At 37.1% G+C, this 24,182-nt stretch overlaps 1 protein-coding gene across 3 annotated transcripts in view; it reads left to right on the forward strand.

Annotated features, from left to right (window-relative positions):
* LOC115211982 (contactin) overlaps positions 1–24,182 on the forward strand; it is a 107,712-nt gene that overhangs the window by 68,400 nt on the left and 15,130 nt on the right. For all 3 annotated transcript variants that reach the window (XM_029780758.2, XM_029780760.2, XM_036503007.1), the window contains exons 13-19: positions 570–863; positions 6,165–6,328; positions 15,005–15,131; positions 15,972–16,136; positions 18,753–18,896; positions 20,670–20,764; positions 23,886–23,984. In XM_029780758.2, the coding sequence (XP_029636618.1) occupies positions 570–863; positions 6,165–6,328; positions 15,005–15,131; positions 15,972–16,136; positions 18,753–18,896; positions 20,670–20,764; positions 23,886–23,984 (1,088 nt within the window). The remainder of the gene's footprint in view (positions 1–569; positions 864–6,164; positions 6,329–15,004; positions 15,132–15,971; positions 16,137–18,752; positions 18,897–20,669; positions 20,765–23,885; positions 23,985–24,182) is intronic.

Genomic DNA, 24,182 nt, shown 5'->3' on the forward strand with positions numbered 1-24,182 from the left:
GTTACTATATTAATCAACAAACACATGGATATATACATACATACATGTATGTGGTGCCAATCTCTTGTTCTCTCAACCCAAGTTTTAATTTTCCTTCATACCTTGGGTCCTCAACAGCTCTGATACAGATGTAGGGACTCCACCACTAAATGCAGGACCTTGTGCATTGTAAATCTGGTGGAGTTCTTTCCAGTACGAACACAGCCACTTTCTTTCAGAATGAAAAGAGAGAAAAGCAGATTCACCACAACACTTTTTTTATGGACTCTGTAAGGATTGAAGACTAAGTTGACTTCAGCAAGGTCTGAACTTGGAACCTGTAGACTTAAAAGGAATACCACATAGTATTCAATCTAAAATTCTAATGACTCGGCTAACACATTGTCTTTACACACATACACACTTTATTTTCTATTTCTTCCTTTGATGACCATGTGCACATTTTAACTTTCATATTGATGTTCATGCTGTTTATATCCACATGATAGTATGGATGATAATTATGATGCTGATGATGGCTTTTGTTCTCTTTTTTTCTTTTCTTTCATCTTGAAACAACACCTCTCTAGAATTGAAACCAGAATTCTGGAGCAACCCTTTGCAGCCCAGTACCTTAGCAGCTGAACAAGGAAATGTTACCTTACCATGCAAGCCTGAAGCAGCTCCATACCCAACCATAGAGTGGTTTAAAAATGGCATGTCCCTTGGATTAACCCCAGGTTCACCAAGTAACCGATACACTCTATATCACAATGGAGACCTTCTTATAACTGACATAATGTCTAGTGATGGTGGCACATATAAATGTGAGGCTACAAACAGATTGGGAACCGCTTCAACAGAGACTCTGCTTTCAGTAAAACGTAAGTAGCAGTTATGTGAAATGCATGATTGCATGGGTGAACACTATATATGTAAGTGTGTATGTATGCGAGAGAGTGGGGTCTGAAAAGTTTCTGAATTTGGGTAAAAGAAAATACAGGAGGATCAGTTAACTATGATTTTATTCAACATATTCCCTTCTCATAGTTACACACTTATTGCAGCGGTCCTTCAGTTTTTCTAAGCCCTTTAACCCTTTCATTACCAAACCGCCTGAAAAAATTTTGGTTAATGTGACCAAGCCACCCAAAACCGCCCGAATTTACCTATTCATATTTAAATGAGAATATCAGAGCAAATCTCTTTAGTACATTTGTGAAAACACGTATTATACTTCGTAAAGAGCTCAACTACAGTTTTGTACAAAAATCGAAGTGTAATTTTAATTCTGTGAATTTTGGGAGATTTTTTTCCGCAATTTGTTCCTATTGTGTTTTCAAAATTTGTAATTTTGACAAAAAATGGATACGAATTTCATTATATCAAGCAGCGAGTCAGAATTCGAAGGATTTTCTACTGAAGACCTTCATAAATCTAGCTCTATGACTGAAAAAAAAAGCATGTGGTATTTGATAATGAATCTGATGTTTCATTTTCCGAAAGTGAAAACAGTGAATCCGAGAGCTCCGACAGCGATAAAGAAAATAAATTGGCACCTGAATGGAGTGAAAATTTAAAAACTGTTTCTTTCGGTGATTTTTCTGTAGAAACTGGACCAAGCCACAGACTTTCCCAGAAGAGTAAAGCCTTAGACTATTTCTTTTTACTTTTTCAAATGAGCCTATTTGAAATCATTACGGCGGAAACGAACCGTTACGCTAAATGTAAACAAAACGAAAGAAAGTGGTTTCCCATAACCTTAAATGAAATTAAGACTATTATTATGGGTATCAGAAAGTTACCCAGAATAACAAATTCTATAGTAAAATTTTGTTGTATACCCAATTGAATATTAGCTAATAACCCATTTTCTATAGCGATGTTTGAACAAAATTTTAATAATTTTATATTTTGTTGAATTTACCTGTATCTACCTGCAATTAGAGTCACTTTGTGACAAAAATTATAGTATAGAATTGGTTGAGAACATTTCATTAAATTATCTTCCAAAATTCAGGTTAATATATTGATAAATAAAAAAGTTATAGTTGTTTAATGAAACAACTCTAAATTTATGATTACGTTAGAAATTAATTGAAACACATAAGGGGTGTATTTTGGTCAGAAATATAGTAACGAAAGGGTTAAAAGAACTCAGAAGATTGGGCCTCCAACTAGGCCTTTCACAATACCCTTAAAGCCAGGAACTTTTCAGCACCCTGTTGTATTGTGTGTGTGTGTTTCTGTATATATATATATATATATATATATATATATATATATAACTGTATACTCTACTTATATGTGTAGAGTGATCCTTAAATTAACATTTACTTTTTTTTTGTATATAACTATACATAAAGACATATAGATATACTTACACACACATGCATATATGCACAAATGTGCATACTCTTTTACTCTTTTCCGTCATTTGACTGCGGCCATGCTGGAGCACCACCTTTCTTTGTAAGCCCAGTACTTATTCTATCGGTCTCTTTTGCCGAACCATTAAGTGACGGGGACATAAACACACCAGCATCGGTGGTGTGGGGGACAAACACAGACACACAAACATACACGCACACATCATCATCATCATCATCATCATTTAACGTCCATATATACAAAGTTAATCCAAACAAGAAAACAAAAAGACAACAACGCAAGGACGTGGAACAAATAAAGTATTATTGGACGCTCAGGAAAGAAGGGAAGAAGGAGGGTTTGACATTTCGAGCAGAGCTCTTCGTCGGAAACATAGGAGAAGGAAAGATCCCGAGAAGAGAAGACAGAGGAAAAAAATCGCTAGTGATACAGACGAGGTCACATACTAAAAGACGGACATATATACGACGGGCTTCTTTCAGTTTCTATCTACCAAATCCACTCACAAGGCTTTGGTCGGACCGAGGCTATAGTAGAAGACACTTGCCCAAGGTGCCACTATTGGTCCTGAAAGTTATTTTTTATATCTTCCATGGACTGCTTTCTACATCGAGATCCTTGTTTCTTACCCTTACATATTAATATTCATTCCTATTTTTGTGAATGCTAACCATGTAGAAGACATGAGAATGAAAAAAAAATGAGGCTGAGGTTGTTGCTAAAGGATATCCCTCTAACCAACAAAGTTGAATATATGAAACTCATGATTCACATTACCAACAACCTGATTTGACAAATACCGTGGAAAGCCTTTTTCTCTCTCAACAATCCCACAACCAACTTTAAAATCCAGAATCACTAAGTCCTCCTGTGTGAATTTAGATCATGCAAAAACCCTCAACCGAAACCTAAATAATTTCAAACAGGGTCTTCTTACCAACCTGATTAAAAACATCAAATTTAAACCCAGAAGTTAACTTAATCACACAGCCGTGTGTGTGTGTGTGTGTGTGTGTGTATCATTGTCATCATTTAACATCTATTTTCCATGTTGGCATGCGTTGGCTGGTTTAATAGAAGCTGACCATCTGAAGGGCTATTCAGGGTCCATGTCTGTTTTGGCATGTTTTCTTCCTAATGCTAACCACTTTACAGAATGTATTGAGTGTTTTTACGTAGCACTGGTACGGGTACTTTTTATGTGGCACCAGTATATATGTATATATATTTTTATGTTTGTGTGCACATTGGTGGGTAGATGCACAAATATTTACATTCTGTACTCTACATGAAAAGAAGTACTGAGCTACTAACAATGTTGTTTGTTGAGGATACTCTGTCAACAAATCATCTTCTAGCTCTGTGCTTTCAAAGATGTGTGGAATGAAAAATCCTTTACTTGAAATGCAGGTGAGGATGAGCGACAGTGAGAGCATCTGACTGTAAAACAATGCTACTACAATATATATTCATCCAATCCATGCTATTAGGGGAAGAAAAAAAACAATGCACTAAGTATGATGTACAGAATACTATTTTGAACTAATACTACTTCGAGCACTAATAACGAATTTTATGAAATTTTGTTTATTCTTTTGCAGGCAACAATTGTGAGACACCATTTTCAGATGTTACTAATTGATCATAGTGACCTCTGCATTTATTTCAGCATGGACATATCTGTAGAATGGTTTACATTAGAAAGGACATCCTGCTGTAGAAACCATGCCAAAGCTGACATTGGAGCTTGATGAAGCTCTGTGGCTTGCCACATCTTGTCGGACTATCCTGTCCATTGCAGCATGGTAAATGGATGCTAAATAGTAATGATGATATACGTGTAGGTGTAGGAGTGGCTGTGTGGTAAGTAGCTTGCTTACCAACCACATGGTTCCAGGTTCAGTCCCACTGCGTGGCACCTTGGGCAAGTGTCTTCTACTATAGCCTCAGGCCAACCAAAGCCTTGTGAGTGGATTTGGTAGACGGAAACTGAAAGAAGCTCATCATATATATGTGTGTGTGTGTGTGTGTGTGCGTATATGTTTGTGTGTCTCTGTTTGTCCATCCAACATCGCTTGACAACCGATGCTGGTGTGTTAACATCCCCATAACTTAGCAGTTCGGCAAAAGAGACCGATAGAATAAGTACTAGGCTTACAAAGAATAAGTCCTGAGGCCGATTTGCTCGACTAAAGGCGGTGCTCCAGCATGGCCACAGTTAAATGACTGAAACAAGTAAAAGAGTAAAGAGTGTGTTTACAGGTTTATCAAGTTGTTCTTTTTATGGCAACTTGATGATTCACTAAATTGAGATGGTTAAAGATATGTCTATGCTGAAATAAATGCAGAGGTCACTATGATCAATTAATAACCTCTGAAAATAGTGTCTCACAATAGTTGCATGCAAAAGAATAAACAAAATTTTATAAAATTCGTTATTAGTGGTGGAAGCAATATTAGTTCAAAATAGTATTCTGTACATCTTACTTAACATGCATATACTATAGAAGGCCATTTTACTGTGATATTCATATCACGAAAGCATCTCATATAGACATATAGTATTAAAAAGCACAGAAGAGTGTCACTAGCAGACGAAAAGTGTCCAGCAGCAGTAATGGGATTGCTAAATCTAGATTTCTACATCGTTGAGTGTCATCAGTAGTAGGTATCCACCAGCAACCACATGCTTAGCCTTAACTGATATAGAAAGACTGTGATTAACAAATCACTGGTATCACAAATAACTAGCAGGCTGGATAAAAATTCGTTATTAGTGTTGAGCTGTATTAGTTCAAAGTGGTATTCGGTATCCTCCTTGTCATCATTGAACATCTATTTCTCATGCTAGCAAGGGGCTGGACACTTTGACAGGAGCTGACCAGCCAGAGAGATGACCAGGCTCCAACTGTCTGTTTTGGCATGGTTTCTACAGCTGGGTGCCCTTCCTAGTGCCAACCACTTTACAAAGTCTGCTGGGTGCTTTCTGTGTCACCGGCACAAATGAGCTTACGTAACACTGGAATGTATGCATTTTATGTGACACCAGCACCTGCAAGATGAAGACCTCTTGGCTGGAGAGAGAATGGGGACATGGCCATAAAGAACATACCTAAAAGAAACAAATCTAGAGTATTCATCTAGAGAAAACTTCTTCTTGAGACGTATAGTGCTGTGCAACCAAGAGAATACCCTCCATCAGGCATTTGCCATATTCTGAATGCCTTACTTCCCTGGGCATGGACACATTGAAACTCCGACATCTGGTAGCTGACTTGGCAGACACCCATAAAATTATTAACCATCTTACGAACAATAACTCTGAGCACCTTTTCAAACTTCACCTGTCTAACACCCGTGGACATGTTTACAAAGTCAGAAAACAGCACAGCTCCTTCCATGACTTTCGGAAACATTTTTTCACACTAAGAGTTGCTGAAGCATGGAACAAACTGCCGACATCAGTTATTAGTTGTCTGAGCACTGCATCCTTCAAAACTTCCATGCTTCCTGAGATTCGCCAACACTACACCTGATTTTCTCCCCCCCCATACACACACAGGCATGTATCTGACTCATGCACTGTTCACTTCCCAGACATTTGTACATTACTGCATATGATTTATACACACTTTTGACAAGTTGTGGTGCACCTGAGCACTGTATACAATAATTTCATTATTTAATATGAAATATCAATAGCCGACAGAAAGTAGGGAAATCAAAATCGAACCATTGAGAAAATTTGTCATTCTAATTATCACCATATTTTTATTTCTACTCTCTTAATACAGGCAGTACTGTAATTAGTATAAAGCCAAGGAACACAAAGGTAATATTCAATGAAACTGCTGTCTTAAAATGCCGTGCTTCATACCCGAAAGAATTGGATGCGGTTTATACCTGGTCCTTCAATGGTTACGATATTCAAGTGAAAGCTGGTGATCACTATGGAAGAGTAAGTCTCATGCTTTTTCTTTATCTTTTCTTTACAGGGACATTTCGCTAGTATGCTTCTATCTTATGACTGGCTATTGTCTACACATGTGTATAATATATATACCATATATGTGTATCTGTGTGTGTGTGTGTATATATGTGTGTGTGTGTGTGTATGTATGTGTGTGTATATATATGTGTGTGCATATATATGTATGGGTGTCTATATATGTGCATATATGTGTGTGTGTATATATATGTGTACATACATATATGCATATATATATATGTGTGTGTGTGTATATATATATGTGTGCATACATATGTATGGGTGTCTATATATGTGCATATGTGTGTGTATATATATGTGTACATACATATATGCATAGATATATATATATGTGTGTGTGTGTATGTATATATATATATATGTGTGTGTGTGTATATATATATATATATGTGTGTGTGTGTGTATGTATATATATATATGTGTGTGTGTGTATGTATGTATATCTATGTGTGTATATATATGTGTGTGTATATATCTATGTGTATATATATATATATATATATATATGTGTGTACGTATATATGCATGCATATATATATATGTGATATATGTATATATATGTATGTACTGCTCTTAACTTTCTTGCATCTTATCGAAGTTCACGGATAGCTCTTCTCCGGGATTCCTTCACCTGAACTGTAGATCTTTCAGTCGGCTCACATAAACCAAAGTTCAGCACTCCATAATCACTCATCATCTCTCCCAGCACTCAGACTCTCCTGCTTGGATTACCTTTGACTGTGCAGAAAGCTGCAGACAAGTCCTCGTCCATTATAGACCATGCTTTATCAGAGGCACGAGGCTACGTGATTACTCACTGACCTGAAACTGGAACTGATGCAAGGGTCTGTGGAACACTGTGGTGTTTGTCCTGGTCCCAACACTCCAACGACTTATTGGCATTCGCCAAGCAATTATCAGTTACCGGATTCAAACCACACTTCATCTTTGTTTGGGGGATCTTCCTGCTTTTCCCAGACTTGAAACCTCGCCTACATCCACTACACACTAACTGGTTTCCATCATATTCATTATCCACTAAATCTGTGCTTGTTGCAGCTCTTGTAGTTGTAAGTCAGGAGGTTTTACATCCCCAGTGGACCAGGCGACTCATCCTAGCCCAGCGATGGGCCAGAAGATTACTTATTGGTCTGGGTTTGCCAGATGTGAGGCAGGCGCTATCTCCAAAAGGCTACAACATACCATCCCACCATCCCTGCACAGGCAGGCCAGTTCATAACGGCCATTTAGACCTGTTTCATAACCTGATCCTCTATATATGTATATGTATGATATGTATCTATCTATATGTATATATATATATATATATATATATACTAGCAGTATCACCCGGCGTTGCTCGGGTTTGTAAGGGAAATAACTATATAAGCATTTTTAGAGATGTAAAGTATAATAGCCATCTCAATATGGCTAACCACAAAGAGGGGGTGTTACTGTAGCTTTTTACGTTCTGAGATTTAATAATACATTTTTAGAGAGTTACTTCCCTTATATAATAGCAAAAAAATGCATTAAAAATGGGAAAAAATGATGGTAAATTTTTTTTTTTAAATCGTAGACTCATTGTAGACGCGCGCTAATACCCAGAAGGGCTCGATATGAATCACGACTATAAGATACCCGCTTTTGGTTACACTGCACCGCAAAATGTGGGAGTAGTTAGGAATCTAAATCGTAGGAGACAGACACACAACTTCACTTTTATATATATATATATTTATATTTATATATATGTATATATATATATATATATTTATATTTATATATATGTATATATATATATATATTTATATTTATATATATGTATATATATATATATATTTATATTTATATATATGTATATATATATATATATATATATATATATGTATATATATATATATGTATATATATATATATGTATATATATGTATATATATATATATATGTATATATATTTATATTTATATATATGTATATATATATTTATATTTATATATATGTATATATATATATATATATATATATATATATATATATATATATATATATATATATTTATATTTATATATATGTATATATATATATATATATGTATATATATATTTATATTTATATATATATATATATATATATATATGTATATATATTTATATTTATATATATGTATATATATATTTATTTATATATATGTATATATATATTTATATTTATATATATGTATATATATATATATATATTATATTTATATATATGTATATATATATATATATATTATATTTATATATATGTATATATATATATATATTTATATTTATATATATGTATATATATATATATATATATATATATATATATATATGTATATATATATATATATATATATATGTATATATATATATATATGTATATATATATATATATGTATATATATATTTATATTTATATATATATATATATATATATGTATATATATATTTATATTTATATATGTATATATATATTTATATTTATATATATGTATATATATATTTATATTTATATATATGTATATATATATTTATATTTATATATATGTATATATATATATATATATATATATATATATATATATGTATATATATATATATATATATGAGGAAACTAGGGATAGATGAATGGCTGGTGAGGACTGTGCAAGCCATGTACAGAGATGCCGTAAGTAAGGTTAGGGTTGGCAACATGTACACAGAAGAATTCAAAGTAGAGGTTGGGGTCCACCAGGGTTCAGTACTCAGCCCCCTCCTATTTATCATAGTACTCCAGGCAATTACGGAGGAATTCAAGACAGGCTGTCCCTGGGAGCTCCTCTACGCTGACGACCTTGCTCTTATTGCTGAGTCACTATCAGAACTGGAGGAGAAGTTCCAGGTGTGGAAGGAGGGTTTAGAATCAAGGGGCCTTAGAGTCAACCTAGCTAAAACCAAAGTACTAATAAGTAGAAAGGTAGACAATCCACAAATATCTTCAGGAAGATGGCCCTGCTCGATCTGTAGAAAAGGTGTAGGTAGAAACTCTATAAGATGTACCCAGTGTAAGCTATGGACACATAAGAGGTGCAGCAATGTCAAAGGTAGGCTAACTGGGAAGATAGTTTTTGTATGTGGCAGATGCTCGGGAGCATTGACCTCCAAAAATCTGCAGAAAACAACTTCCGTCACTTTCCAGGGGGAAAAACTAGAAGTAGTTGATAGCTTCCGTTATCTAGGTGACCAAGTCAGTAGTGGGGGTGGGTGCGCTGAAAGTGTAACTGCTAGAATAAGAATAGCCTGGGCAAAGTTTAGGGAGCTCTTACCTCTGCTGGTGACTAAAGGCCTCTCGCTCAGAGTAAAAGGCAGACTGTATGATGCGTGTGTACGAACAGCCATGCTACATGGCAGCGAAACATGGGCTGTGACTGCTGAGGACATGCGTAAGCTCGTGAGGAATGAAGCCAGTATGCTCCGATGGATGTGTAATGTCAGTGTACATACTCAACAGAGCGTTAGCACCTTGAGAGAAATGTTGTACCTAAGAAGCATCAGTTGTGGTGTGCAAGAGAGACGATTGCGCTGGTATGGTCATGTGGCGAGAATGGATGAAGATAGGTGTGTGAGAAAGTGCCAATCCCTAGCAGTTGAGGGAACCCGTGGAAGAGGTAGACCCAGGAAAACCTGGGACGAGGTGGTGAAGCACGACCTTCGAACTTTAGGCCTCACTGAGGAAATGACCAGAGACCGAGACCTTTGGAAATATTCTGTACGTGAGAAGACCAGGCAGGACAAGTGAGCCCAGCCCACTTATGAATGCCTTTCCTCCCTTGGACACAAAGACCGGTTGAGGCAAGCGAAGTCGATATAGAACCTCATCCGACGACAGACACCCATCCCAACCCCCCATGCTTGCGAAGACATGTTGGGGCAAGCGAAATCGAAATCGAAATCGAAACAGAATTGAACCAGCCAGGATCCCTGGCCTGGTGGTACGTAAAAAGCACTATCCGACTCGGGGCCGTGGCACGTAAAATACTCCAATGCGACCGTACGACAGGCACCCATGCCAACCCCCTTTGCTTGTGAAGACATGTTGGGGCAAGCGAAATCGAAATCGAATTGAACCAGCCAGGATCCCTGGTCTGGTGGTACGTAAAAAGCACTATCCGACTCGTGGCCGTGGCACGTAAAATACTCCAATGCGACCGTATGACAGGCACCCTTGCCAACCCCCTTTGCTTGTGAAGACATGTTGGGGCAAGCGAAATCGAAATCGAATTGAACCAGCCAGGATCCCTGGTCTGGTGGTACGTAAAAAGCACTATCCGACTCGTGGCCGATGCCAGCACCGCCTCGACTGGCTTCCGTGCCGGTGGCACATAAAATACACCAATCTGACCGTGGCCGTTGCCAGCCCCGCCTGGCACCTGTGCAGGTGGCACGTAAAAAGCACCCACTACACTCACGGAGTGGTTGGCGTTAGGAAGGGCATCCAGCTGTAGAAACATTGCCAAATTAGACTGGAGCCTGGTGCAGCCTTCTGGCTTCCCAGAACCCCGGTCGAACCGTCCAACCCATGCTAGCATGGAGAACGGACGTTAAACGACGATGATGATGATATATATATATATATATATATATATGTATATATATATATATTTATCTTTCCTATCTCTCTCTCTACAAAATTTAACCTTAGGCTACCTCAAGCCGTAATCCCATCTCTTCCCATCTTTCCGCCATTGGCGGTCTTTTTCCTCCTCTTCTTCTTCTTATGCTAAAACTTGAAAATCGCCATTACCATTACGATTCTGCAATTTAAATTCCCAATTCAACTTACTTTTTTCTTCAATTTCAACTCTCGATCGATGCCCGCAGCAAGTTCTTAAAAATTTATCTTACTATTTTTATTCGTTGTTACTACGTTTATTCATACATTGTTACGAAAAAATTTAACCTTTTAGGCTACTTTCAAGCCTTCGCCATAACTTTATTTATCTTTCCTATCTCTCTCTCTACAAAATTTAACCTTAGGCTACCTCAAGCCGTAATCCCATCTCTTCCCATCTTTCCGCCATTGGCGGTGCGCCCCCCCCCCCCCCCACCCCCACCACCAATACCGGTGAACTCTGTTCTCACCACCACCACCACCAATACCGGTGAACACTGTTCTCACCCCCCACCACCAATACCAGTATACCCTGTTCTCACCATCTACACCGGATACGCCTTACTCATCTACACCGGGTACGCCCTACTCCCTCCCCCTCCCCCCACTACCCCTTCTCCTCATATGCTTTCACTGTGAAAAGAGAAGCTGCTAGCGCCATAGCTCATCAACTGCCCACCGATCTTACGCTTCCTCCTGACACTGCCTCATTCCGACCATCCCCTTTAGTACCCTCCCGCCTCGTAATATCCTACGTTTTTATTTCAATATCCTACGTTTTTATTTCTTAGGAACCTTCACCAACCCCTTCCTGCCATCGTTCCTCCTTACCCCAACCTTCCCCACTGGTTGCTCCCCTATATTACCCGCCTCAACTGGACCCCCCCTCCCCAACTCAACTCTAGAATATCTGTATTTCTTTCCTCTACCTAATTACGTTACTCAGTGACGATAAATGCTGTGACTACAAAGACCCGGGCTGCTTTCTTCAGCAATTCCACATACCCCCTACCCATTCTAAGTACCCCGGATCCCCAAAGTACCCTGGATCCTCAATTGGCCCCGCTCTCTTTAACATTACACCAAAACACATTAAAACAGAAACTGACCCTATAGGGTTCAAGAAGTCTTTGGACAGATTCCTTCAAGAAATCCCGGATAAACCCCCTACACCCGGATATGTCTCTGTAAACAATAACTCTCTACTTGAGTGGGCCATAGTGCCCAAATTCTGACTTGAAAGACTTCACCAGGTGGTGCTATTAAGTTAGACATGGCCTGGGCCAATAATGGCCGAAACCTATCAAAGTATCAAAGTATATGTATACACATTTATGTATATACATATGTACATATATTTATGTGCATGTGTGCATGTATGTGTGTGTATGTATATATATATATATATATGTGTGTATGTGTGTGTTTATATATATATGTGTGTGTGTATGTATGTATACACATTTATGTATATACATATGTACATATATTTATGTGCATGTGTGCATGTATGTGTGTGTATATATATATATGTGTGTATGTGTGTGTTTATATATATATATGTGTGTGTGTATGTATGTATACACGTTTATGTATATGCATATGTACATTTATTTATTTATGTATGTATGTGTGTATGTATGTATGTATATATATGTTTGTATATATATATATATATATATATATATATATAAATATACTATTTTGAAATGCGTCAGCTTTAAAGCTGCAGTCATGCATTAGAACTAATACTTAACCCACTGATTATCAGTGTGCCGCAGCACATTGGCGTTGTGCAAGTAATATACGTGAAGTCTTAGAATTTAAGGTTTTAGAAAATCTATTTAAACGTTTCTGATATAGGCATAATGCTAGAAACTTGGAAATAGGGCTAAGTCGATTAAATCACCTTCAGTACCTGATTGGTAGTTTATCAAGTTTTGAAAGATAAATTTGACTTTGGTGAGATTTGAATTCTGAACATTGAGCTGAAAGGAAATACCTTATCACAATGCATTTTTTCTGATATTTCAATGATTCAACCAATCCCAATGTATAACTGATAATTTTGTTATTTACAAGTGTGACTAATTAAAGAATGTAAGCAATACATAGGCGCAGGAGTGGCTGTGTAGTAAGTAGCTTGTCTACCACCCACATGGTTCCGGGTTCAGTCCCACTGCGTGGCACCTTGGGCGAGTGTTTTCTGCTATAGCCTCGGGCCGACCAAAGCCTTGTGAGTGGATTTGGTAGACGGAAACTGAAAGAAGCCTGTCGTATATATGTATATATTTGTATATGTATGTGTGTGTGTTTGTGTGTCTGTGTTTGTCCCCCTAGCATTGCTTGACAACCGATGCTGGTGTGTTTATGTCCCCATTACTTAGCGGTTTGGCAAAAGAGACCGATAGAATAAGTACTGGGCTTACAAAAAGAATAAGTCCCGGGGTCGAGTTGCTCGATTAAAGGCGGTGCTCCAGCATGGCCGCAGTCAAATGACTGAAACAAGTAAAAGAGTAAAAGAGTAAAAGTATAGTAGTTTTCCATGATTTTTACATTTCTAATTTTAAAAGTGATGTTTCTCTCTCTCTCTCTCTCTCTCTCTCTCCCCTCTCTCTCTCTCTCTCTCTCTCTCTCTCTCTCTCTCTCTCTCTCTCTCTCTCAACCATGTGAAGTTGTGGGTGTTTGTGATCTGATTCACGGGCAGAGCTAAAGTGGAGCAGAGAGGGCAGTCATCAAGGGCAGCACCACTTTTAGGTCTGCTATAGGCAGTATGTATTTTTGTGGGGACTCAGGTGTGACAGACTGAAGGACCGCCCTGTGCGGCACGCACTCTAGCTATGCTAGTATCTGACTCCTTGACAACTTATGTGTACGTGAGACTCTTAGTACACTCTGGTCTCTTAGATTTAACCCAGTTCAGTATCCTAAAGAAGAGAAGGTTGTGATCAAGGGAATCTTGTTACCAGCAATGTTTCAGGTCATCTGATAGCATGACTGATACAAAGATAGAGACTATGTGAAGCGTACCAATTATTTATTGTTGTTATCGCCAGTGGTCATAAAGTCAAAAATATAGATTTCAAATTTTGGTACAAAGCCAGTAATTTTGTGAGAGGGGTAAGTCGATTATATCAACCCCAGTGCTCAACTAGTACTTATTTTTTCGACCCTGAAATGATAAAAGGCAAAGTTGACCTTAGTAGATTTGAACTCGGAATGTTAAAACAGATGAAATGCTGCAAAGCATTTTACCAAGCATGCTAATGATTCTACCAGTTTGCTGCCTTCATAAAGTCAAAAATATTATGCATCCCTGTATAAATCAGATCATAAGTTTATATCTTCCTTCTGAGATTTGTGTAATTTGTTCTTGTTGAGCTAAGCTGAGATTGGGTTGTCATTTGTACCAGGTTCTGTTTTTTTACATTAGACTCAATACCAGTGCTTTGTACCAATCTTCCTACTAATGAGATCCTAGTAAGGTGGAGAATTTGAACTCAACCATAAAAAATCAGACCAGATGCTTTGAGGTATCTCATCCAACATGCAGGTTTTGCAGAATACAGACTTTATTCAGTATTAGGACTCTTGTCTCCTCCATGGCATGCAAATTTAGCCCATTTGATGCCTGTGGTGTAGACTTTTGGTAATGAAGTAATCTAAATTAAAATGTCCAATTAAAATTTTATGTGAATTTATGTTCAAAACATTAGTTTTGTTAAAATTATTTTACTAATGACAGAATTATTTTACTAATATTGTTCGTTATTTTTTTAACTTACTTGAAAGAAAAGCAATGTATTTCATCAGAAATATGGTAGCAAAAGGGCTGAGGAATGATTTTTGCCAATGCAGCCCCACAATCAGGTTCATCCGATTCCGGTTTTAATTTGCTCATCAAATTTACTTTTGTTCTTTTTTGTATTTTATACTTTTTTCTAGGGTGAAGGAGATGATAAAGGTGACTTATACATCAAGAATGCTGGATTCAGACATGCAGGACATTATTTATGTCAGGTGAAAACAATCATCGGCACAACAAGTGCAGGTGCCTACCTCACAGTCATTGGTAAGTTTTGCAGTATACTTCGTATTTCACTAGACAAGGCTTGTACAACCTTGTTCAAAGCAGCAAGCCTAAACAAATATCTTCATCAATCAAGCAACACCATCATTGTCATCATTTTTTCTCCACTTTTATTAAATGCAGGCACAAGTTCATTCTTATGGATCCAGAGGAATATATGGGAAAATCTTAATTTTCATTCATATCATTGTTGCCATTCTAAGTTTGCTTTCCATGCAGGCATGGGCTGGATGGTTCAACAGGATTCAACAAATTAGAGGCCCATGTCTTGCTCCAATATGTCTGTTTTGGTAGGATTTTTATGGCTGGATGCCATTCCTAACACCAACCACTTTATTTAGTGTACTACATGTATTTTATCACGGTACTAGCACTAGAGAAGTTTGTGAATTTGTTAGCTTCATTAAAAGTTTTATGGGTTTTTATTACATTAGACTCAATACCAGAGTTCCGTTCTAATGTTCTTACTAATGAGATTCTAGTAAGATCGAGAATTTGAACTCAAATGTAAAAAATCAGACCAGATTCTGCAAGGTATCTCATCCAACATCTTATATCAATTCCATCAATCCACTCTCTCAACTTAATTTTCTCAACTCTGAAAGGTTTAAAGGGAGTAATGTTGCAATTTCTCCTGTAAATATATCATTCACTGGGCTTCATGCCTTTGAAGAGATCCCTTACTTGAAAAGGTCAATCATAGAAAGGGCGTCTGGCTGTAAAACAATGCTTCAGTAATATATTTATTCAACCCTTGGGTAAACAGATGTAAAAACAAATGTTGTTGTTTATTCATTTTTTTTTTTCTTCTTTTGTCAACAGGGCCTCCTGGACGACCCCAAGGATTGGCAGCTCAAAAAGTGTTGAATCAGAAGGAAAGTCTGCAATTAGCCTGGTTTGATGGTAGAGACAACGATGCTCCAATCACTTATTATATTATAGAATTTCAAACAAATTTCACCAGTATTTGGGAGTTGTTTGGTCCAGGTTAGTAATGATATTGAAATATTTAAAAAAAAAAAAAATAAATAAATAAAAAAGTTAAATTGCTTAGTTATAAGTAAATGAGTGGTGTAGTTCAGCTAATTATAAATACTATCTCAAAGAGGTAAAGTTCACTTAGTTATAAATAGGTACTCTGGGTATCCACAGTTCACCTGGCTGTAAAAAGAGTACTATGTAGATATGAAGATGGTACTACAAGGAGATACAGTTCATTGTAAATTGTAACCATAAGGAAATACAGTTTACCTGGTTAGGGAAAAGTGCTATAGGTAGATGCAGTCTACTTGACTGAGAGGAATTGATGCATTGATAAGTACAGCTCATCAGAGTGTTAATATGTATATTTTATGATTAACTGAAGTACAGTCTAATTATTTAATGTTTAATTAGTGTACTTCATTGTCAGTCTCATCTCCGATGGCCCTGAAAAGGTTAATTAGACACCACTAAGCTGTATTTTTCTTTCAAATCGCGTGTGAAATCAGTTTAGGGTTCAGTGGTATTTTAACCCCTTAAGCATTTAAACCAGCCGCATGCAACTCAAATGTTCAACCTGTTTCATGTTCAAACTAGTCAGATATGGATCTGGCCTTCTACATCTACCTTATGATGTCGTTTTAAAAGCACACAATCTCATCATTGAAATCCCAAGGTTATGAAATAATGCATGATTTGACAGAAATCTGAATGTTGAAAGATTAAAGAGCTAACAGGACAGGTGTGACTAGAAGGGGAGTTTGATTCTATTTCTGGTTTTATCAACATGACAATAGAAGCAGGGTCTCCTTTTCATAGATTCTTCTGGTCATGTAAACTTGAGAACTTGACAACAAACTATTTAAGTTTGACATTATCACAGTTATCATGCTGTTTACTCTTCCTGCTGCTAACCACTCAACCATGGAGTACACTAACTGCACATGAAATGGGCAACATCATCTCCTCCTAGTCATGTGGTTTTAATCGGTTATATATAACAGTATGGTCAAATAGTTTCGAACCACAAGGTCCTGATTTGATTCCAGTGTGTGGCAACATGGCTAAATGTCTGGCCATCACAAAGAAGAGGCACTGTTTGCCCTGAAGCACAATGCAACTATGATCTTATCCTTTTTTTTGGGGGGGGGGGGGGTTCATTTGTAAATGAGAACTTTGCTTGTAGCTTTTGCAGTAATTCCAATGGTGAGATTGTTGGTATTAACTTCCAGCAATGTCACCACTCTTGAACAGTTGCAAGCTGAGAGATGCAGGAAAAAATATTGCTTAGAGAAAATGTTGGAATTTTGAGGTTCTAGAGAAAATGGACTTGGTGTATGGTTAGTGTGAAACCTGGGGAAAAGGTTGAACACACACAAAAGGAGAGATGAATGAGGAAAAAGGCTAGTGAAATAGTGTAGCTGCTAATGAACATAGAAAATTAATCTATTAGAAGAGTTATCTTCTGATATGTTCTTTTATTAACAATTCTGAGGGGATACTAAGGGAATGAGTTGGACTATAGGGCAGACCAGAGGTGTGATGAACAACAACCTTACCTATTTCTCTCCCCAGTAATTCTCCTATTTTATGAAAGTGGATCTCTTAATTAGATGCAAGAACAAAAAAAAGGAACCTCAAAGGGGTGACTTGACCTTCTAGAAAAACCAACTAAATCTTCTTCATGTTATATGCTACTCTCTTATATGCTACTCTCTTAAAACAAGAACATGTCTCAAAAAAAGAGCATCTTTGACCACTGGTTAGTTTGATCAAAGTTGATCTGAGATTAAACAACCACAGCAGTAGCATTAATGACCAGTTTTATTGTGGTGAGGAAATTGGATTTTGTTATAATCTTACTACAAGGTCTAAGAAGTGGTCAATTAGCAGAACCATTATGTGCATTAAAGGATGTGCATTTAAATTTGCACTGGATACAATATGCTAACATCCTAGATTATATCCGTCCTATGCAATTGGTGGAACAGACTCCAACAATTTTCTGCTTCTTATGGATTGATGGATCAGGCAATCCTAACCACTCATGTTTCACAAGACAACATCGCTGCCAATAGTGTGTGAACCTGGAACATATGTGAACAAGACAGTCTAAAGATATATATATATATATATATATATATATATATATATATATATGTATATCAGTGGAGACAGTCCAAGGAAAAGTTCCTCTTTCAGAAGTGGCACTAACCCAGGAGTGAATGGATAAAGATTAGGCAATAAAAACATTAATGAATATAAATAATATTGCAATTAACATAATCAGCTTGAAAAACCATGGCAGGCATATTTCAACTCACATCTCTAATTGGTCCCATGAGATGTGACTTAACTAAAACAAATGACGTAACATGAAGTTTATTAGCTTATATCAGTTTTAATAAATGGTTTGTACATATTTTCATATGTATGCTATTTAATTTTTACTCCTTCAGTTTTGGTTTTTAGGTGTTTTTTTTTTTCATTTTTATGCTTTTAAATATGTTAACTGAGATTGATGTAAAGTCAAATAAATCGACAATTGAGATTTATGTAAGTTAAGATATACCTGTGTATTAAAAGACATAAATTACATTAAACTTTATTTTTACATTCTAGCAATTCCTAGACATTTGGTTGAAGTCAATACTGAAAGTGGTCAACTCAGAACTACTATACATGGTTTAATTCCTGCTGTTAGCTATCGGTTTCGTATGGGAGCTATAAACAAATATGGAACTGGAGAAAAAAGTCTTTCTTCAAGTAAGTTACAAATTTCTTTGTCATTTAGTGTTGTTAGTGTTCAGATTTGAATTTGTCAAAATGTAGGTAACAGGTATTCCCAGACCATTGTTACCCATGAATAATATACAGTCTGTGTGTGAACATTAGACTTAACTATGGAATGAAATCAAAGACATAACTGAAAAAAGAATGGTACAAGATCAAATGTTACACTTCAAATAACCTTAACTATGGAAAGAAATCAAATGTGAAACAAGTTCAAGTTTTAGACTTCAAACAAGTTTTAACTGTAGAAGGAAATCAAAGATATAATCAAAATCTTGGACAAAATAAAGCAAATTAAACGACCTTAACTCATCATCATCATCTCTGTTTTAATGTCCTCTTTTCCATATTTGCATGTTGAGGTGGGTTTTCTATAGCCAGGTGCCCTTCCTGTCACCAACCCTCACTTGTTTCCAAGCAAGGTAATATTTGCATATGTCCAGATGTATTTTCATGCAAGACTTGAAACTGACACTATTGTGTGATGGTGATATTCATTTACAAATGTCATGCAATGCCAGGACAGGAAGAAACACACACACACACACACACACATGAGCATCCACATGCACACACAATGGATTTCTTTTCTGTTCCTGAGTGCTCTGGCACCAAAACAAATAGCAAAAGCAGAGGCCTTACCATGTCATATTCACTTGTGAATGATATTTGTATTTTTAAAATCTTATCAGCCAAACATAGTCTGACACATTATTGTCACAGTGAATAGAAATAAGTTTTCATATCAGTGTATACTTTGAAATCTCCATTAATAGAAGAATCTTGCAAACCACATTCTGATTAAAATATATTAAAATTAGAATTCATAAGAATTTTCTAGACAGTGTAGAAGGTAATAATTGCTTTCTTTTAGTAAAAGTTACAAGGGTAAAAGGGTAAAGACTCCTTTCTCTCAGGAATGACTTTGGGATTGCACCTAGAGAGTTCTCCACTGAAGCACGAGTCCAGACAAGGCTGTTTATGGAGGTAAAGAGAAAAAAAACAAAATAACGAATTCACCCGCATTTGATTAACTGTAGACGTGTTTCGGAGTTAGATAGATATGAAAAATGCGAAAACCACATTTCCATTCTATCATTCTCACTCTTCAGTATAATATTTCAAGATTAAAATTTTTTTTTCTCTTTGCCTACGTGGATTGTTTTGAGTATATGTTGTCTGGGAGATTTTCTTATGGTAGAAAAATAAGCTAGATTTTTGGCTGGTATTTCTAATTTTCGGTATGTGGTAAAGCAAATTTTTTGCTGAACCCTAATTATAATTATATTCATAATTATAAAAATTATTTTATATATATATATATATATATATATATATATATATACACACACAAACACACACACACACACACACACACACACTTGATAGGTGAACAAATGGTGGGAAATAGCATTCAATACATTTAGTAGGAGCTGTGTTTAATAAGTTGTTACAGTCTCATGTTAAAGTCCTGGTTACACTGATTCATACCTATATCCTTAGATGTATGACGTCAGAATGAGAAGAATTTAAAATTTATTTTAGGGGAGAACATTTTGGTCCACCATTCGTCTAAGGGAGATAATCTGACTCTGTACCAATCTTTGTCCTCATTTTCCTCATTTTTTTAAAAATCCTGCCTCTTCTTCTCCCCTCGTCTCTTTCTCTCTCCATCTCTCAATCCTGTTCTGTTTATTTCACTCTCCTGCTCCTTTTCTCATTATAGTTTGTTTCCGTCCATTCCAGGTTGGATCAAAATAGACCCTGATGCACCCAGAAAAGCCCCTGAAGAGGTGGGTGGTGGTGGAGGTAAAGTCAGTACATTGGTCATCACTTGGAAGGTAAGTGGTTAACCCTACATCTACCCATGGTTGTTGTTGTTGTTTAGCCCCAGGCCGTGATCAAGTAACCTTCCTCAAGACAAAATACTCGTTTCAAATTTTGGTACTTCCCAATAACATGGTACCACTGCATGGTCACTTGGCCAAGTGTCTTCTACTATAGTCTCAGACAGAACAAAGCCTTGTGAGTGGCTTTGGTAGACGGAAACTGAAAAGAAGCCCGTCATATGTGTGTGTGTGTGTGTGTGTGTGTGTGTGTGTATCTGTTTGTCCGCCTACCTTGCTGTTTGTCCAGCAAGAATGATATCTGGAGATGGTGTGGGCCCTTTGGTGCGATTACATGGAAAGTTAAATGCAGGAGTTTATAAACAACTTGTAAAAGATCATGTCTTGCCTGTGCTGAGAAATTCAACTGAGCAACCACCCATATTCATGCAGGACAATGCCCCATGTCACAAGGCTAAGGTGGTCATGAACTTCCTCAAGGCTGAAAAGGTTATTGTTATGGATTGGCCTGCTTAAAGCCCAGACCTCAATCCTATTGAAAATGTGTGGAATATTCTAGGAGAATGTTTGAAAGCCAGAAATCCTAAAACAACTGAGCAATTATGGAATGTCCTTCAGGAAGAATGGAATAAGATCACCCAGCAAGAAATTGAAAATTTAATTTCCTCATGCAGTCGAAGATGTCAGAGTGTGATTGAAGCTAAAGGGCTTCACACTAAATATTAAATAATTCCAGTATTCTCTATCATTTTTGATTATTTTGTTATTTTTTCAACCGTTCTGATCATTTTGGCCACCATGGGTTTTGCAGTAAATCACTAAATCATCCATAACTTTTGTATTATCCTCTCAAATTACACCAAAATCTCAGACAATAACAATTAATATTGTATTTATTGTCTGTGAAAATTATAGAATATAAAACAACTTTGATAAAAACTTATACCTACTTTTCTGACGAAAACAATGCCGTTCTGAACATATTGGCCGCAACTGTATATATATATATATATACACCATCATCATTGTTTAACATCCGTTCTCCAAGCTGGCATGGGTAGGGTGGGATGACAGCATATGACCAGCTGGAGAGCTTCCAGGGCTCCATTTGTCTCCATTTGTCTCATGGTTTCTATGCCTGGATACTCTTCCTAATATCAACCACTTTACAGGGTGTAGTGGGTACTTTTAACATAACACCAGCAAGGGCACCCTTACATGGTACAAGCATCATCACTCTTATGTGGCAGTGGCACTTTTACGTGGCACTGGCACAAGTGCTTTTACGTACCACTTGTACCGATGAGCCCACAAGACCAGGGCCTCTCAGCTAAGAGAGGGACGTAGAGGGCATGCCTGTATGTATAGATGGTCATAATTTTACTTGACATAGCTTCTCAAGCACAGCAAACCACTTGATGTCTCAGCCCCTTGTCATTTCCTCTGTGAGGCCCAATGTCAAAAGATCCTTTCTCCCCAATTTGTCCCATGTCTTCTTGGATCTACCTCTTCCATTTGTTCCCACTGCAATTAAAGATCACATGCAGTCTAAATCTTAACTTTTTATAAATAATCAATACATCAGGGCCGTGGTGAGTAACAGCTACTGACTGTTTCACTTAACTCCATTGATTTCTTTAACTCATGCAGACTGTGATGACCCAACTAAGCAACTTTGGAATTATGCACAGTGTGCCAGTTGTGCCCTTTATAATATACATCATGAATGACCATGGGATTGCACCTAGAAGGTTCCTCTCCGAGGCACAAGTCCAGGCAAGGTTGTTTATGGAAGCCCAGCAGTCACCTATGCATACCAGCCTCCTCTCTCCACACCACCAATGTAGTCCAAGAGAAAGGCAAAGGGGCTGACACAGCTTGGCATCAATGATGTTGCAACTCATTTCTACAACTGAGCGAACTGGAGCAATGTGAAATAAAGGGTCTTACTCAAGAACACAACACACAAGCTAGCATGTGAATCAGATCAGAGCCCTACTACACATATTCATGTAATTAAATGTATATGTGCTGCGGTCAAGCCATTGGCTACTAAATATGCAACTGTTTACCGAATTACACTACAGAAGGTAAAACCTATTGGAGAGTGACTGAATTTGAGAGGGTCAAATTCATCCATAAGTATGTAATGTTCTTAGGCATTACAATTCATTTCTTGTTGCTCAGTAATCACTTTTAACATTTGGCATGTGGCACACTGCACACCTGTACAGGTAATTTGATAGAAGGAGTCAGCTCATGTACAGCACAAACATATGATCACTTATAAACTAATCACCTGTGCAGGTAGGTTCAGTCTCAAGAGACTACCAAGCAACGAGTACCTTATTTCTTCTAATATATATTACCTGTACATCATCTCCAAACCTTCTAATATATTTCCATACATATATGCATGTAGTAGGGGAATATATTCTCTTGATACTTTCATTATTTGTAGTCTCTAACCATCTTTCCTATCTTTGCTTGTTACTACTTTAACAATTTGAAACCTTCGGTTGCATGAGCATATTTCATTAGAAAATTTCATGTATACTCTTTTACTCTTTTTCTCTTTTACTTGTTTCAGTCATTTGACTGCGGCCATGCTGGAGCACCGCCTTAAATTGAGCAACTCGACCCCGGGACTTATTCTTTTGTAAGCCCAGTACTTATTCTATCGGTCTCTTTTGCCGAACCGCTAAGTAACGGGGACATAAACACACCAGCATCGGTTGTCAAGCAATGCTAGGGAGACAATCACAGAGACACAAACACACACACGCATATATATATATACATATATACGACGGGCTTCTTTCAGTTTCCGTCTACCAAATCCACTCACAAGGCTTTGGTCGGCCCGAGGCTATAGCCCAAGGTGCCACGCAGTGAGACTGAACCCGGAACCATGTGGTTGGTAAACAAGCTACTTACCACACAGCCACTCCTGCGCCTATGTGTATTTTTTTTTGCATCTTGCCGCTCCTAACCATGCAAATCAGGCCTCATGTTTCTGGGAACCATAAACAGTTGGCAAACCTTTCATTGCAGCAGTTAGGATGTCATATTCATCTGTAACAATGATGATATAATATATTAATTTCTTTTGCAGCCACTTTTGCACCAGGACCATAATGGTAAGAACTTTGGTTATCGGGTCTTTTGGAGGAAGAAGCGAGATGCATTTAAACCAGAACATATTTGGTCACTTGTAAGTAGTGTAATTAATTAGTATTGCTATTTTACTCCCCAGCCATTCTCCTATTTTATAAAAGTGGATCTCTTTAATTAGATGCAAGAACAAAGAAAAAGGAACCTCAAAGGAATGACTTGACCTTCTAGAAAAACCTACTAAATCTTCCTCATGTTATATGCTACTCTCTTAAAACATGAACATGTCTCAAAAAAG

This window comes from Octopus sinensis, linkage group LG5, assembly GCF_006345805.1.
Source record: "Octopus sinensis linkage group LG5, ASM634580v1, whole genome shotgun sequence".
Lineage (NCBI taxonomy): Eukaryota > Metazoa > Mollusca > Cephalopoda > Octopoda > Octopodidae > Octopus > Octopus sinensis.